The sequence below is a fragment of the Ursus maritimus genome, unplaced genomic scaffold (genome assembly GCF_017311325.1).
Source record: "Ursus maritimus isolate PB19 unplaced genomic scaffold, ASM1731132v1 scaffold_31, whole genome shotgun sequence".
Lineage (NCBI taxonomy): Eukaryota > Metazoa > Chordata > Mammalia > Carnivora > Ursidae > Ursus > Ursus maritimus.
Genome location: NW_024425675.1, coordinates 2422245 through 2438201, shown reverse-complemented (window position 1 = coordinate 2438201; position 15957 = coordinate 2422245). Strand labels below are relative to the sequence as shown.

General features: G+C 36.8%; 1 protein-coding gene across 13 annotated transcripts in view; it reads left to right on the top strand.

Annotated features, from left to right (window-relative positions):
- The window catches only part of CREM (cAMP responsive element modulator), a 69324-nt gene that overhangs the window by 37199 nt on the left and 16168 nt on the right, over positions 1-15957 (top strand). For 9 of the 13 annotated variants that reach the window (XM_040645243.1, XM_040645246.1, XM_008683935.2 and 6 more), the window contains 3 exons: positions 1917-2014; positions 2162-2304; positions 10227-10415. In XM_040645243.1, the coding sequence (XP_040501177.1) occupies positions 1917-2014; positions 2162-2304; positions 10227-10415 (430 nt within the window). The remainder of the gene's footprint in view (positions 1-1916; positions 2015-2161; positions 2305-10226; positions 10416-15957) is intronic. The other 4 variants (XM_040645249.1, XM_008683936.2, XM_040645247.1 and 1 more) reach the window with 1 other exon arrangement.

Below are 15957 nucleotides of genomic sequence, written 5' to 3'. Positions count from 1 at the left end.
TAAACATAGAGGTGCATGTATCCCTTTGAATTAGTGTTTTATGTTCTTTGGGTAAACATCCAGTAGTGTGATTGCTGGATTGTAGGGACCTCCACACTGTTTTCCGGGGTGACCACACCAGCTTGTATTCCCACCAACAGTGCACCACGGTTCCTTTTTCTCCACACCCTTGTCAACATTTGTTGTTTCTTCTATTATTGATTTTAGCCATTCTGATAGGTGTAAGTATGCATTTTTTAAAGCATACTTTTCTTGGTTATTGAATTTATTTCTGTTCCTTTTTTAGGTCAATTGTTATCCTTTACATATTGAAATTATCTGAACATAGTTGATGACAAAAAGATCAGTGAGGAAAACATAGATGTGCACACATAATCAGTCTTGTCCCTTGCATATTTGAGTATGGTTTATTGCAGAATAAGGTTGCAACATGATATTTGAAGTAATAAATCCACATGCATTAAAAGCTTAGTTAGTTTTGCTGCACAGGTATCTTTTCAAAAGAGTAAGAATCATTCTTAGCATTGTCTCTTTTTCCCATAATGACTCTTGATTCCGAGAGTTTCTGACTCTTTCTGACCCTAATTATAGAGCAAGAAAAATCCTTCCACTCTCCTTTTTGAATTAGGACTTTTATTAGGGTACAGATATTTCTGCTCTAGATGTTTTTGACTGCTAGTAGAAGAAAGTATTATATTCAGTAGGCTTTTTGGATTTTGTTAAGTAGGTGATTTAATTATCTTGTAGAGGTAAGTGCCAGTGGATCTTGTCTTAGAACTCCTGCTTGCTGAACAATGGTCGTCACTTAATCTGCGTGCATGAACTTCAGCTTTCACCTTTCTAAAGTGGGTACAATAGTATCCTACCTCACATATGGGGTTCGTTATGAGTATATGAGAGATGTGTGAAAGCCCAGCGTCAAGTGATAAATGTTTGGTAGTGATATATGATTGTTGATTGCAACAACATTGCTTCTAGGTTCTATTCATTGGTGCCTGTGCTTGTGTGTGGGGTGTCCATGACCAGAGATGCATGGTCCTATGTGTAAGTGAAGATTAGGTACATCAGTGTGCTTTAAGAAGTATATGTTCCTGCTTGCATTGTTGACATTTAAACAAGTTCTTTTGATTTTGCCCAAATCAAATTCTCCTGTAATTGTAATATTAAGAAAAGTGAGTTTTATAAACTCAGAACTACCCTAGGCCCTGAATGATAATGGCAAAGTATAGAGAGCTATCATGTTATTGTAGAGATTCATTTCCTTAAAATCCTGTGATTATGTGACTTGAAAAATGAAATCATGCTTAAAACTCTGATCTTTCTTTTCAGGAGAAATTCCTTATTTTGACCTTCAAGACTTACTACCATCAAGCCCCACCCTACTTCTTGTCCTATAAATCCTGACTTTAATCAGGCTTGTTTACTTGTTTGCTTCTTTGAACCTATTTAATGTTTAGTTTGAAGACCGGCTCACGTCGGCTGTGGTATTGTGTAGAGGGCAGTGAAGTCGAGATGCTTTATTCTGCCTCTGTCACTAGCTCACTTAATCCCCAGTGCATTTCTAAGAGTAGGTTTAGGGTAGAGATCTTAAATCTTAGGTATCTTACATGTAGTCCTTTCCTGTGAAGCTTCACCTGCCATGGCAACCACTTTTATTTGCATTTCTGTAGTGTTTATTATCCGAACCATTCCTTTCTACACATACCTGCTCTACCACTGAAATGTGTGTGTCTTTGTGTCTTTGCTCCCCGTCCTAAGCCAGGTGTAAGCTGCAGTAGTGCGGGTTCAGTGTGTTCTGTTGCTGGACACTTCCCAGCACCCGGCTTAGTGCTGCACACATAGACCCTTAAGTACCTTTTTTTGAATGAAGGAGAGCATATATTTTATGATGCATTTCAGAAACTTTTGTATTATAGGTAGCAACAATTGCAGAGACAGATGAGTCTGCAGAATCAGAAGGTGTAATTGATTCTCATAAACGTAGAGAAATCCTTTCACGAAGACCCTCTTATAGGTAAGTTATTTAAGGTTCCTACTGTAATGATACCTTTTCCAAAAAGGGAGAATAATTATGTATCAAACCAATTCTTCCATTATAGATTTTCTGTTTTAAATCTCATTCGTATGTCTTGATTATTTCTGTTGTCAAATTATGTTTTAGAAAAATACTGAATGAACTTTCCTCTGATGTGCCTGGTGTTCCCAAGATTGAAGAAGAAAAATCAGAGGAAGAAGGAACGCCACCTAACATCGCTACCATGGCAGTACCGACTAGCATATATCAGACTAGCACGGGGCAATACAGTATGTATGCTGCAATTCGCTATGATACAGTGCTAGCTTTAAGTCTTCTCTAGTTACGTTGAAGGAACTTGGGTTTGGCATTCAATTGTTCCATTTTAAAATGCATCGTAATATCTAAACTGTGTATCATAGAATGAAAAGTACATGTTAAAGAAGTGAGAGATTTGTACTGACAGCTGTCCTATACTTTTGAAAAAGTAAAAAGATTTTTACTGAATATAGAAGAAAAATTGGGGGTAAATAAAGGGAGGGTTTGCCTATTTATATGTTTATATTCATGTCTGGTAAAAATTTAAAACGTTGTTTTTTGTTGTCTTTATAAGATGCATGCAAACATAAGATATGAATGTCTGTATTTCATTCTTGTTGGCTTTTGTTACCAACAATTACATATTATGCTTACTAATCTAAAAGAGGTACATATGTTTCCTAAATTATGTTTTAAATGTAACGATGTTTTCACTACTCTTTGTTAATTTGTGCTGCAGCTTTTCTAGAAGAGAATGGAAAAAACTATTTTTTTAAACTACAGCAATTGGACAGATCATTTTATTTGAAATTTTAAACATCAAAAGCTGTAAATAAACAGATACGTTCACATTTAGTCTTGTGCATTTTAATGGGCTGTTAATCCCGTGCTTTTTGCTCTACTTAAAGCACTGATTTTTTTTCTTAAATCAGGTACATTTGATATACATAAAAATGCGTTAGTAAAAAACAAGAGCTAGGAAGAAAAGCAAAAGGGGGAAGAAAAGCCAGAAAAAGGACAGAAAAAAGATTTAAAAAAAAACTACTTCAGTAATGGAATATGTGTGGTATTAAATACTTTGTTGGTTTAAATATGATGGTAAGATTTTAGATATGTTTTCTGCTTTCCCTTAAAAAAATAGTAATACCTAGAAAAACTCTCAAGAGTCTTTAAGATGTGGCTGTTAAAGCAAAAGGTACTCTTTAATATATGGGAAGATCTTAGTCATTAGTTTTTTAGAGTTTTTTATTTTGGTGGTGGTAGATTTGCAGTATTAAACTAATCTCATTTGACAATTCTGGTTCTTCAGGTAGCTTTTACCATGATACCTAGCAGAATTGGGGTATAATTTGTCCACAGTCTCAATGGGGTGCTGAGTGGACATGTCCAAAGTCAGTGTTAGGAAAAGGAGACTCCCCGCTGTCTCTGTAAAGAGTTAGACCTTGAGGTTTCACTGTAATTTTTTTTTTATTACTTGAGTCATATACCTTTTTGTCTGGCCCAGTGGGAATGTATGGTGGGGGTTTTAGAAGTGTAAATCAGAGCTTGCCTGCTGGCATGTCTCTGCAGGGCAGCACAGAGGCGCAGGAGTGTGAGCGCCCCCTGCAGGGCAGCACAGAGGTACAGGAGTGTGAGCGCCCCTTGCAGGGCCCCACAGAGGTACAGGAGTGTGAGCGCCCCCTGCAGGGCAGCACGGAGGTGCAGGAGTGTGAGCGCCCTCTGCAGGGCAGCACAGAGGTACAAGAGTGTGAGAGCCTGGTGGCCTGAGTGCCTGGAGTGGCTGGGCAGGGTTTGGAACTGCTGGGAACTCCTGGTTGTTCAGGTCTGGTCTTGAGCAGTGGGCTATACACATGCTATCATTTCCTATTTGTGGTGTGATAGGGAAAAGGTTGGAAATTACTGACGAAATAATGCTAAGACATCTTAAAGTTTGGGGGGTGATCTAAGATGATTTCATCTTAAACATTTCTTTGGCATATCTTGACCCTGCTTACGAACTTATAGAAGTGGTGATCTCTTTACAAGTGATGTGGAAGGGGATGCTGTAGGTTATTTTGCCTAGGTTATTAGTTGAAAATTTGAAATTGTGAAAACATTGGGTTGAGAGAATGTTGAAGCTAGAGATGATGTGGGGGAACGCTCCGGATCCTGCCATTCACGATCTGGATCAGATAGAGAAGCTTTGTTTTCCCATCTCTGGGTCTTTGAAGGGGGAATAATACTAAAATTGCCAAACTCTGGCATCAGTATGTGGACGAAAAGAAATAACAGGGAAAAGTGGTAGAAAACAGACACGGTACTTTTGACACAAGACAGAAATGTAAGGCAGTGACTCATACGAGAACTTTCCCTCGAGGTAGCAACGAAGGCTGTATTTTTTGTGCTCTGAACGCACACACTTGCAACAGGGGCCTGGCAGAAGACTGCCATCACAGTGGGTGCGGGGTGGTGGGAGTGGAGTCAAGAGTTACGGTTGAGAACAGCAAATCAAAGTTTAGAGGTTAGATGTTTATCTGTTTGCCACATTAGAGGTCATGGACTGTCTCGTATTGAGGTTTCTTAATTTAGACCCATACAATATGACGCTGGCAGGTATGACTGTGATTATTCTATACGTGCTCTCTGCAGCTAGAAATTTCCCTTTTTATTGCTTCATGAAAAGTGATAACTGCCTTTGCTAAAAACACATCTCTTAAACATTTAGTGACACTTGCTCATATTGATAATTCGTTCTTCTGGAAGGTGAATACTAACATTTAAAGTGTTTAAAAGACATTTACTTTGATTGGAGGGTAAATGTATATTTACACATATATAAGATCCATTTTCATTAATCAGATTTCTTAGTAGGAATCTTAACAGATATTAACACTTTAATGTTGTTCCTGGATATCTAGAAAACAAAATAATTACTGGTGTCCTTTGGTTTCTAGACTAGAGGAGGTTATTTTACTAGAATTTCTGGAGATTATTTTGGGTTATTTGCATGTACCTATTTTTGAGACCCTCTCATAACCTTTTATTGTAAAATGTGTTTTTGTAGGTTTAATTATTTCTTCAACTTTTATTTATGGATGACTTTCCCCCAGGCTTTGCTTTTTTTTTTTCCCCCAACGATTTTAGATTACTTATTTTTTTTTTTTAATTTAGTATAATGAGCTAGCTGGACTTAAAAACAAAAAACTAAAGGACTTTGTCAAGGTTGAAGAAATAAAATAAAAATGAGCATACTCAGGCTTTCTCATATGCAGTTATATTTTTAATAGTCAAAAGGTAGATATTTGACAGAAGTTGACCTTATTTTTTCAACTTATTTTTTTAATCAGAGAAACTAAGAAGTGAAAGAATAGTCTACTTCCTGGGAGTAGTAAAAATAACTCCAAATAGACAGGGATTCATTATTGCAACACCAAGAAAGTCAGCTACACTTGCAAAATCTTTACTGGAAGTACAGATCTTAGTGATAGGTTTGCTGTAGGCCAGTTAAGTCATTCTGGCCAAAGAAAATCTGTTTTGTCTCAAGAGAATATTTCTGAAGGATAGCAGTTGAGATAATCTCAGAATTAGCAAGGAATGTTACTTGTTGCGTAAGACATTTAAGATCTGCATTAAATGGGAATGAATTTCATAAACATAGTAAAAGTAACTAAAGAAATTTAAATGATTGCAGTTTCTTAATTCCTTAAATTCATTAAAAAGACAAAGTCTTTTTTTTTTTTTTGGTCCCTCAATCTGCTACACCTGACCTCTTCCCTTACCAATTAGGGACTATCACCCAAGATTATTTTTTTTTCTAAATGTCCCTTGTCTCTTTGCTTGTCCCTACTTTATTTTACTAGGAACCTTGTTAGAATGAGTCTCTGTTAACTCATCTTTACTGGAATTCTTATACGCTAAAGGTAAGTGGGTCAATCCAAAATCCACCATTATAAAAAGAGATCTGTGTGAACTTTGTGGGCTATTTAAAGAATTCAGAATTCTCAGGAGATGCCTATGAATAAACACCATAAAAGGAATTTTCGTGGAAGGTGTATGCATTCTAAAGTAAATGCAGTTGCATTTATAATTCTTAGTAGTGACTTTGCTTACATTCTCCCAAGGTAACTTTCAAAGCAAACATAGAAGGTATCTGCTTAATGTAAATCTGGCTTTTTAATCTTCGTATTGCTATTCTTGTTATAGCAAGAGGCTATTTTAGTCTCTCTTCAGCTGTATGAACCTCTTGGTTTGTAAGGCACTGGTACTCACAGGTTCTGTTCCGCGCTCACTTTTTAAAATTTAAATCTGAGAATTCACTGGCATAAGGTCTGCTGTTCTTTTATAAAGTTAATTCAGTGAAGTTTTATTTATGAATTTTTTTTTGCAATTTGGAATAAAGATGGTTTTAAATTTTAATTAAACACGTATGTTTATGTGTTTGAATTAGCTCATATATACAGGTTTAGGATTACTAAGATGTTAGTATCAAATGAAAAGTCAGATGAAATCTTAATTTAAATAAATTCTACTCTTTCCTCATTTAGTCATAAACTTTTTTTCCCAGTTTTCCACCCTTATCTTTCTCTTCTTTCTTTATTGATCATACAAGACTTTAAAATACTGCTTTCTTAATTAAAAATTTTTTTTGCCAAAATTCTCGAATTTTCATCCCACACATAATATTTTCTTACTTCTATGATGTTAATAGCTCTAGGAGAGGAGTGCTCAATGGCGATGAGTAGACGTAACAGATTTTTAAAGTACAGTTTTGTAAACTAGGAATTTTTAAAGAATTTATTGCCTACACTTGTTGATAGGATTTCAGCCTGGTTACTGTGATGTATGGTAAGTTGGAGATAGAGAAACCATACTTGAATTAATACTGATTCGAAACTAAATACCACAACTATATAAGGATGTATATGGAGACATTTGTGTAACCACTAAAACCAACTTCGTAGAAAAATACTTAGTATATTAGTGAATTACACTCTATCTAGACAAACTCTTAATGTAAGGTCAGTGTGCCCAGCATTCAACCTGTGGGTAAAGAGTGACCTATTTAGTTATGGGGAATAGCTTACCTGAGACTTTAGAGGCACAAAAAAGTTAGCTAACTCCCAGAACAACTAGGACAACAGAGCCTAACCTCTACCCACCATTATTATGAGCAGTAGCATACTTGCAGGCTTGAATCTATTAATAATGGACATTGAAGTAGAATTTAACTGATTATATAATCTAGCTGTTCAATTTTAATTCAATGTAGATTATTTTATCAAATTAATGTTATTAAAGATTACTTAAAAGAGGAATATCAGTATATATAATCTAAAATAAAAACACTTTTACTTCGGTTTGAGTCCCAGTCAGTCTTCATAGACCAGTGTGGACTCTTCACTGTGATCAGCAGTGAGGCCAGACGTATAAGCTTTTATGCCTCAGTTGCATGTGTCAGTCTAAGAAATCATTGATAGAGCCCAGGTCCCCAAAGTAAAATTGGTAGGAAATACAAAGGTGTTTTATCTTCATTGGTTACTAATGGCCTTTGTATGGGTCAATCATTTTATTTAAAAATGATTAGCTAGTTACAATGTCTGGGATTTGTTTTGAAATACCCCAGACCAAAAAAAAAAAAAAAAAAAAAAAAAAGTTGGGGATATGTGGGCAAGGAAAATAGATGACACAAAATTCTTTCTACTTTCATGTTTGCTAGCAAATTTCCATAAGTTAAAAATAATTAGGTAAAATGGAAGATGTGACTAAACTCATTCAGCTAATTTCATCTTAATTTTTCCCACTATTTAATTTATCTTGGTATGTGTTTACTGAAAACACATATTTTGCTGTCCTTGAATATTTTGTAACCTGAAAAGTTTCCTCTTCAAATCTTGAATACACATACACACACATAAACACACACACAAGACCTAATTCTGATATCCTGGAGCACTGGGAAATCTTGTTTATTGTCAAATGAGAGGTAACATTTTGAATGGGAAGGTCCTCTGTCATTTGATAATGCCAAAATCAAAAGTGCCTTTGGTATAAAAAATACAAGCTAGGTTAAAGTACAAGACTTATCTGTAGAAATGTTTTTCCCTAGAGCTAGCTTGTGTGTGTGTGTGTGTGTGTGTGTGTGTGTGTGTGTGTTTAGCTTTTGTTTTCCACTAATTACTTAATGACTTGACCAGAAAATAAAATGATGAGAGGAACAGATTCCTTATATATCAACTTTTCACATTGTGAAAGCAAAGAAGTTTGGTTGGAACTATGAGGAATCATTATTGAAAAAAAGAAAAGGTGGAAAAAAAGAAAATACGAAAAGAAAGTAGGGGTCTTTGTGATGGACCTATTTCATGTTCTTATCCTTGGCAGCAACTACTCTCACCTTAGATTTTCTACTAGTCCCAAAGCTTGTTGATCGTCCTGGCATTGAAAATTAAGTTCTGTGATTAGAATTTGAAGCCGTCCTTTATTTAGCTCTTCTAGATTCCCAAGCGTTGTTTATGGTGTAGTCTGTCTTGAGGAAATGATAGCCATTTATTCATCATTTATTGAGTGCCTACTGTATGCTAGGCTTTGTGCTTCCTCCACATCGTGGTTACACTGCCTGTGCCTGCTCCTTCTAAACCACTATTTCTGTAACACTAAACTCATTATCAACTGAAAACACACATTCGCATAAATGACAACATATGAAATACATTCATGTCAGTCATGAAGACCTGAGGAAGCACGATCTCTTCTCTTTCATACTTCTCTCTTAAGAAAGCAGGCATAGTTAGGTTTCTTCCAAACTCTTTTGTTATAAAGGGTGACTCCTGAGACCCTTGTTTTTAAAATGTGTACAGAATATGATCCTCTGCGTGAGCCAGATAAAGAAACTGATATTACATAAATTTCACATCCTTGATGTATTCTGTAACTGACTCTCAAGTTTCCGTCAACCCTATCCTAATGGTGGCCCGTCGAAGAGCAAAACCACAGAGAATGCAGCTTGCAGAAGTCTTTTTCAAACTGTGAACCCATCTTTCTGTGTTAGGCCTCAGGTCAAGGAGCTAAGAATTTGTCGTTACTCTTTCCAGGTAGTTTGGACAGGTTTATAAAACCAGATGTTCACCTAAATGGGCCCTTGCTTCGATACTGTTGAAAACATTGGGGAATAAGTTGGAAGTATTCAGCATCCATTTTGACACACTACTGTAACATTCCTGTAAGGCATTTACGTTGAGTTACAGGTGTTGTGTTATTCTGACTAGTTTATATGTGATTTTTGTTTTTGAAAGCATAGCCTTTGGTTCCACTTAAACCATAGAGTCATAATATTTATGTTAAAGTATACAGAACTCTCAGATAATTTAAACAGTGCTTATTTGTCTAATAGAGTGAAATTTGAAAACAAAACATTTGATCAGTTGTTCTTTGGAAACTTTTGGTTAATATGTTAACTTTTAAACATGACTGGCAAGTCCCAGTGTTTAGAGGAAGTCTGTCTCCTATTTGTTGCCCTGAGCTGCAGTTATTCAAGACACTTGGTAGAGGTAAATATTATAGCACAAATTCTTTCAATAGTTATATTTTAAGATCCTTTGCAACTCAATGTTTTATATTTCAGGATTCTCCTGACATAGTCAAAATGGTAAAGGTTACAGTTTTGTAGACTTCAGCTTTAAAACTAAAATATATGGTAATATATATATTCCATCAAGAGCTACTTTCTTTTGATGATAAATTAGAGAAGTAGTTAGCTGAATGAAGGTATAAATTCATTGGAATTGTGATGCTCGATGGAATTTTACTTTCTATTAAATATTAGAAGAATACTACTTATCTATAACTAAAAACATGAGAGAATGGAGAAAACCAAGAAGCTGGTCTTCCTCCCTGTCCTCATCTCCACTCTTCCTCTTAAATAATTTAGCTGGATGGATACCAAGGAAGAGGCAAAGCTCCATGGGTTTTATGTATTTCAAATAATTCTGAATATAAGATATTTTCAAGTGTTTATGAGCTTTTTCAGAGTGTTGTCCCATGAAGAAGGATCTCCTTATCAATTCAGCATAGAGAAATAAGGGTAAACTGACAATGAGAAGCATTGGTAATTAACAGACCCATAGTGTATTCTTCCAATATGGGATTATTACAAGTGAATCCTGAAATTCTCTAATATTTCTTTTCTTTTTTTGTTAAGTTGCTATAGCCCAAGGTGGAACAATCCAGATTTCTAACCCAGGATCTGATGGTGTTCAGGGACTGCAGGCATTAACAATGACAAATTCAGGAGCTCCTCCGCCAGGTGCTACAATTGTACAGTACGCAGCACAGTCAGCTGATGGCACACAGCAGTTCTTTGTCCCAGGCAGCCAGGTTGTTGTTCAAGGTATATTTTATTAATCTCATACATTTACAATACCTGTGCATCACTATATCGCACCAGTTATGGTGATTTTATAGTTTTCTGAAATATACAGGACGCAGACTGGGGGGGGCACTTTAAAAGGCTCGAAGAACTATTTTAGTACATTTAACAACAACAGGTTAAATTATATGATTTTCACTTTTTAGCAGGTTTTACTGGCTCTAAAGAAAGGTTCCAATCCAATAGCATGATGGGGAGAAGACTTGGGACACGTAAATTTTAAATTAAATTAAGAAAATAAACTTCATTTGGGGGTTGACCCTAAGCTTTTAGGATAACTTAGGATTTCAATTAAATTCAAATTATACGTTATTTTAATTTCATTCAGTTTTGCTCATAATAACTATAATGTGTTTAATACAACTTGCAAAAACCCTATGTTTTCAGTTAACTCTATTCCTGTTAGCATTTGCTTAGGATGTTTGATGTAGCACTAATTTTAAAAGGAATAATATTCGTTCTTTTGACTTAAAAGTCTTGAAGGTATGGATAAAAGCAGATTCCAATTGACAAATCTCTTGCTAATTAGCTTTACTCTTAGGTATTTGGGGGGTTAATATGGACTATAATAAAAGTGTATGAAGAACTGAGTGGCAGTTCCACTCCGTTTATGGAGTAAAACAAATTTATAGTACTTACCTAATACTTTGTTTTCTTTTCGTTGTAAAATCAAAGCCACCTGCTTTATTTCCCCTGATTCTCATGAACCCTCTATGTCTAAATAAATAACCATAAAGAATCATCATTTCTTCTAATTCATCTTTTTTTATATGGAAAATCCACTGTAAACCTGATACTTTCACCAGAAGAGCTTTAAAAATTTTTTATGTTTTGCATAGATAATAAACTAAAGAGTTTTGTGCTTGTGGGATTTCATTTAGGCACTCTTTTTCTTCTATCTTCTAAAAGAAGATACTTTAGAAGAAAATATCTTCTACAAAGATATTTTTTATAGTAATTATATTAGCTTTATAGTTTTACCTTTCACATTTTTGTCCTTAGTCCACCTGAATTTCACCTCTGTATAGAGTATTAGGTGGGAATTCATTTTCATTTTTCTCCACATATGGAGCCAGTTTTCTTCTACGCATGGTTTGTCCTTTCCCTATTAATTTATGGGACAGTCTTAATTATGCAGTAGATTCTCGTGTACACTTGGATCTGTCTTAGAACTCTCTATTCTCTACTATTGGTCTCCTTTTCTTTCTTTTTTTTTTAAATATTTATTTATTTTAGAGAGAGTAAGAGAGTGAGCGGGAGGGAGGGGTAGAGAGAGAGAGAGTCTTAAGTCGACTCCGTGCTGAGCACAGAGCCCCATGCGGAGCTCGGTCTCACAACCCTGAGATTTCTGAAATATACAGGACGCAGACTGGGGGGGGGGGCACTTTAAAAGGCTCGAAGAACTATTTTAGTACATTTAACAACAACAGGTTAAATTATATGATTTTCACTTTTTAGCAGGTTTTACTGGCTCTAAAGAAAGGTTCCAATCCGAATAGCATGATGGGGAGAAGACTTGGGACACGTGAATGAATTTTTAAATTAAGTAAATAATCTTCATTTGGGGGTTGTAAATGTTGTACCTAATACATATTTTTTTATTACCTAGTCTATGAAGATTTAAATATCCAGTGCATGGATATTTAAAGTGGGACACTTAACCGACTGTGCCACCCAGGTGCCCCGTATAGGTCTCCTTTTCTATTTGCCAGTACCATACTGGTTTGTTATCTCATAGGACAAGTTTCCCTTTTTTATCTTTAAAAATAATTTCTTTTAGTGCTGATCTAGCTTATGTGAATATGCATTTAGAATAAATTTAAGTTTCTAAATAATAACAGTGTAATAATAAAACCAATAATGAGGTTGCATTTAATGTATAGATTAATTTAGGGGAAACGAGTTTTTTTTTTTTTTAATGATTTTTTATTATATTATGTTAGTCACCATACAGTACATCCCCGGTTTCCGATGTAAGGCTCGATGATTCATTAGTTGTGTATAACACCCAGTGCACCATGCAATACGTGCCCTCCTTACTACCCATCACCGGTCTATCCCATTCCCCCACCCCCCTCCCCTCGGAAATGAGTTTTTTTTAAACTGAGATATAATTAGCATATGGCAGTTGTATTATTTTCAAGCGGACAACATGATGATTTGACATCCGTTTAGATGCAATAAGTGACCACCACAGTAAATCAGTAAGTGGTTAACACCCACCACCACAGAGTTACAAATTGTTTTTTCTTGTGATGAGAACTTTTAAGAACTCCTCTCTCAGCAACTTTCAAACAGACAGCACAGCATTATTACTATAGCCACCATGCTGTACACCACATCCCAGGACTTATTTTGTGACTGGAAGTTTGTACCTTTTGATTACCACCCATTTTCTAGTTTGTACACTCCCTCTCTGCCAACACCACCCTCCGTAAAGACCTCAGTTCTTTCTCTCCCTTCTCTGGGAGCCACCTGTCTGTTCTCTGAATCGCTGAGTCCCGGGGTTTTTGGTGGTGGTGGTGGTGAGGATTCCACTTGGAAATACCATCGTACGGTATTTGTCTTTTCTCTGACTCACTTCACTTAGCATAATGCCCTCAAGTTCCATCCATGTTGTCACAAATGGCAATATTTCCTTCCTTCTTTTCCTTCTCCTCTTTAATAACAATAATGTGTGTTTGTATGTGCGTGTGCACTCAGTGCGTTTTCTTTATCCATTCATCTATCAGTGGACACTCAGGCTGCTTCCATATCTTGGCTGTTGTAAATAATGCTGCAGTGAACATGGGGCTGCATGTATCTTCTCAATTACTGTTTCTGGGGTGTTTTTGTTTTTTGTTTGTTTGTTTGTTTTGGATAAATACCCAGTAGTGCGATTGCTGAATCATAGGGTAGCTCTATTTTTAATTTGTTGAGGACCCTCCGTACTATTTGCCATTGTGGCTGTACCATTCCTAGGAACAGTGTACAAGGGAGAGAAAGAACTGAAGTCTTTATAACATTAAATTGACCTGTTCCAAAGCGTAGAATGCCTCATTTATTTAGATCTTACTTTAACTTTTAACAGTTCAAAATTTTCTCCATGGAAGTCCTTTATATTCTTTAAGTTAGTTCCTAAATGCTTGGAGGTTTTTGTTGCTATTATGAATGATACATTTTCTAGTTGTTGCTGCTGTAGAGAAATATTACTGACTTGTTAAGAAGTTATTTATTGATCTTGCCAAACTGAAATTACTTCTAAGAATGTGCTCATTCTTTGTGAATCTATCAGTGCTGGTGTATGAATGTTGATATCAAATACAAGTAAGGTACTTGTTTCTTCCCTTCCGATCCTGATTCCTTGTGTTTTCTTTTAATCTTTCCCCTTCCTTGCCTTTTCTTTTCCTTTCCTTTTCCCTTCTCCTTAAAATAATGGTGATAGGAGTTCTACTTCTATGTTAAATACAGGCTCCGTGGGCATCTTGTGTTACTTACTCTCCATCACCTTCCATCCTGTCATTCCGTTCACAGGTCACAGTGATTTCTTTTTGAGTCCCAGTCCTTATCTTGATTGATCCCTCAGCAGTATTTAACGCTATCGACTTCTGCTTCCTTCACTTCCCATCATGGTACTGTATTCTTATCCGTTTTTTCTTCTCTCTCTCCTACACCTCTTTCAGTTTCCTTGGTTGGTCTATCTTCCTCTGCTCGTCTCTTCAGTGTTAGCTGGTGTTTGTCAAGATTGTGTCCTGGGCCCTCCTCCATCTGACTGGAGCCCTCTCCCTGGATGACCTCTTCCCTGCCCATGGCGTCAGTGCACTGTGACCATGCCCCTGACTCCAGCTAGCTACTTAGAGGTCCCATGAACATCTCTTTGATTCTTTAAGTCCAAAGTCACATCCATTTTCCCCACCCTTTTGTTTACCCTATTTCAGTAATGGACTTCTGTCCAACCTGTTGCTTCAGACTAGAAATGGGCTAGAAACCTGTGTGTCATCCCTTCTTCCTCCCAGCTAAACTACTCATCCTTCCAGTCCTCTCCACTCCTGCCGTCTAATACTACTTTGGCTGCCATCCGCTCCAACCTGTCCTCTCCCTGCCAGGTAGAGGCTGCCATGAAGCTGGTAGTTGGGGAGAAGTTTTCTGATCTTCCTAATCATGCCAGAGGTGGCAAATCCCTTCTTGGCCTGGTTTTTTGAGAATTGTTCCTGAAAGTTCAGGCTCCCTTTCTTTCTTCATCCCTCCCAGTGATTCTGGTAGCTACTAATATTTCTTAAAAACAAATGTCTCTGCCTCCAACATTTTCTCTTTTCCATTATACTCTCAATTCCTCAGTTCAGAGTGGTATTTCTAAAATTCAAATCTAATCATGTTAGCCTCCTATTCAGACTTCTTCAGTGAATTCCTTTTACTTATTACACAAAGTCCAAAATCTTTTTTTTTTTTTAAGATTTTATTTATTTGTCAGAGAGAGAGAAAGAGAGCGCACACGTCAGGGGAGCCACAGGCAGAGGGAGAAGCAGGCTCCCCACTGAGCAAGGATCCCAGGACCCTGGGATCATGACCTGAGCTGAAAGGAGACGCTTCACTGACTGAGCCACCCAGGCGTCCCTTAGTTCAAAATCTTTAACATAGCCCAAACGTTTGCTTGATCTAGGCCTTGCCACCTTTCCTAGCCTTGTCCCTCTCAACTTCTCCCTCTTTTGTCATGCAGCTCTGTGCTGGATTTCTTCATTTCCTGTACTATGCCGCACCCTCTCTTCCTTTTCAGAGCCTCACACTTAGCCATTCGCCCTGACAGGAATGCTTATGTCAGTCATTTGCATTATTCAGGCTTCGTTTTAGTACTTCCTCCAGGAAGCCTTCCCTGATCCTGCAGATCTGGTTTAGATAACCTCCTGTCAGTTCCTACTGTACCTCCTTAGGGTGTGTGACATGCCTAGATAGTAACTTCTGTTCGGATAGAGATCCTTAGTATCTAGCACAGTCCCTGGCGTATGATAATGTTTAATAAAACCATTTATTAAATGAAAGTGAAATACTCTTCTTCTGGAGAAAATGTTATTAGTGCTGGTTAACTGGGTTTATCTGGTCCATGGAATATATTAAAACTTTACTAAGAGCAGTAGTCAACCAACCAACCAACTTCCCTCTTTCCTTTCCTTCCTCTACCATTTTTCTACACTAATATTTATCGAACACCTAAGTGCCAATTTAAAGAAATTAGATTAAAACCAATTTGAACTTTCTGAAATTGGTAATAAAATTGACTAGTACTCTTGGACCCAAACCCTTAGGTGTGGCTGGGATGGAAGAGAGTCTATCATGGAGCCTCTGTTTGGGATTGGTATCTAGGTTGATCTCCAGACTTTCTTACTTAGCCAGATATCTTCAGTTCATGGGCTCTGGAGACGCACATCGACATCTTCGGCATAAGGTTAGGTTGAATTCTAATCATATACGGGAATGGGCTTTACTCAGCCCACCAGTGTCATGTCGCTTATTATTGTGCACTAGATAG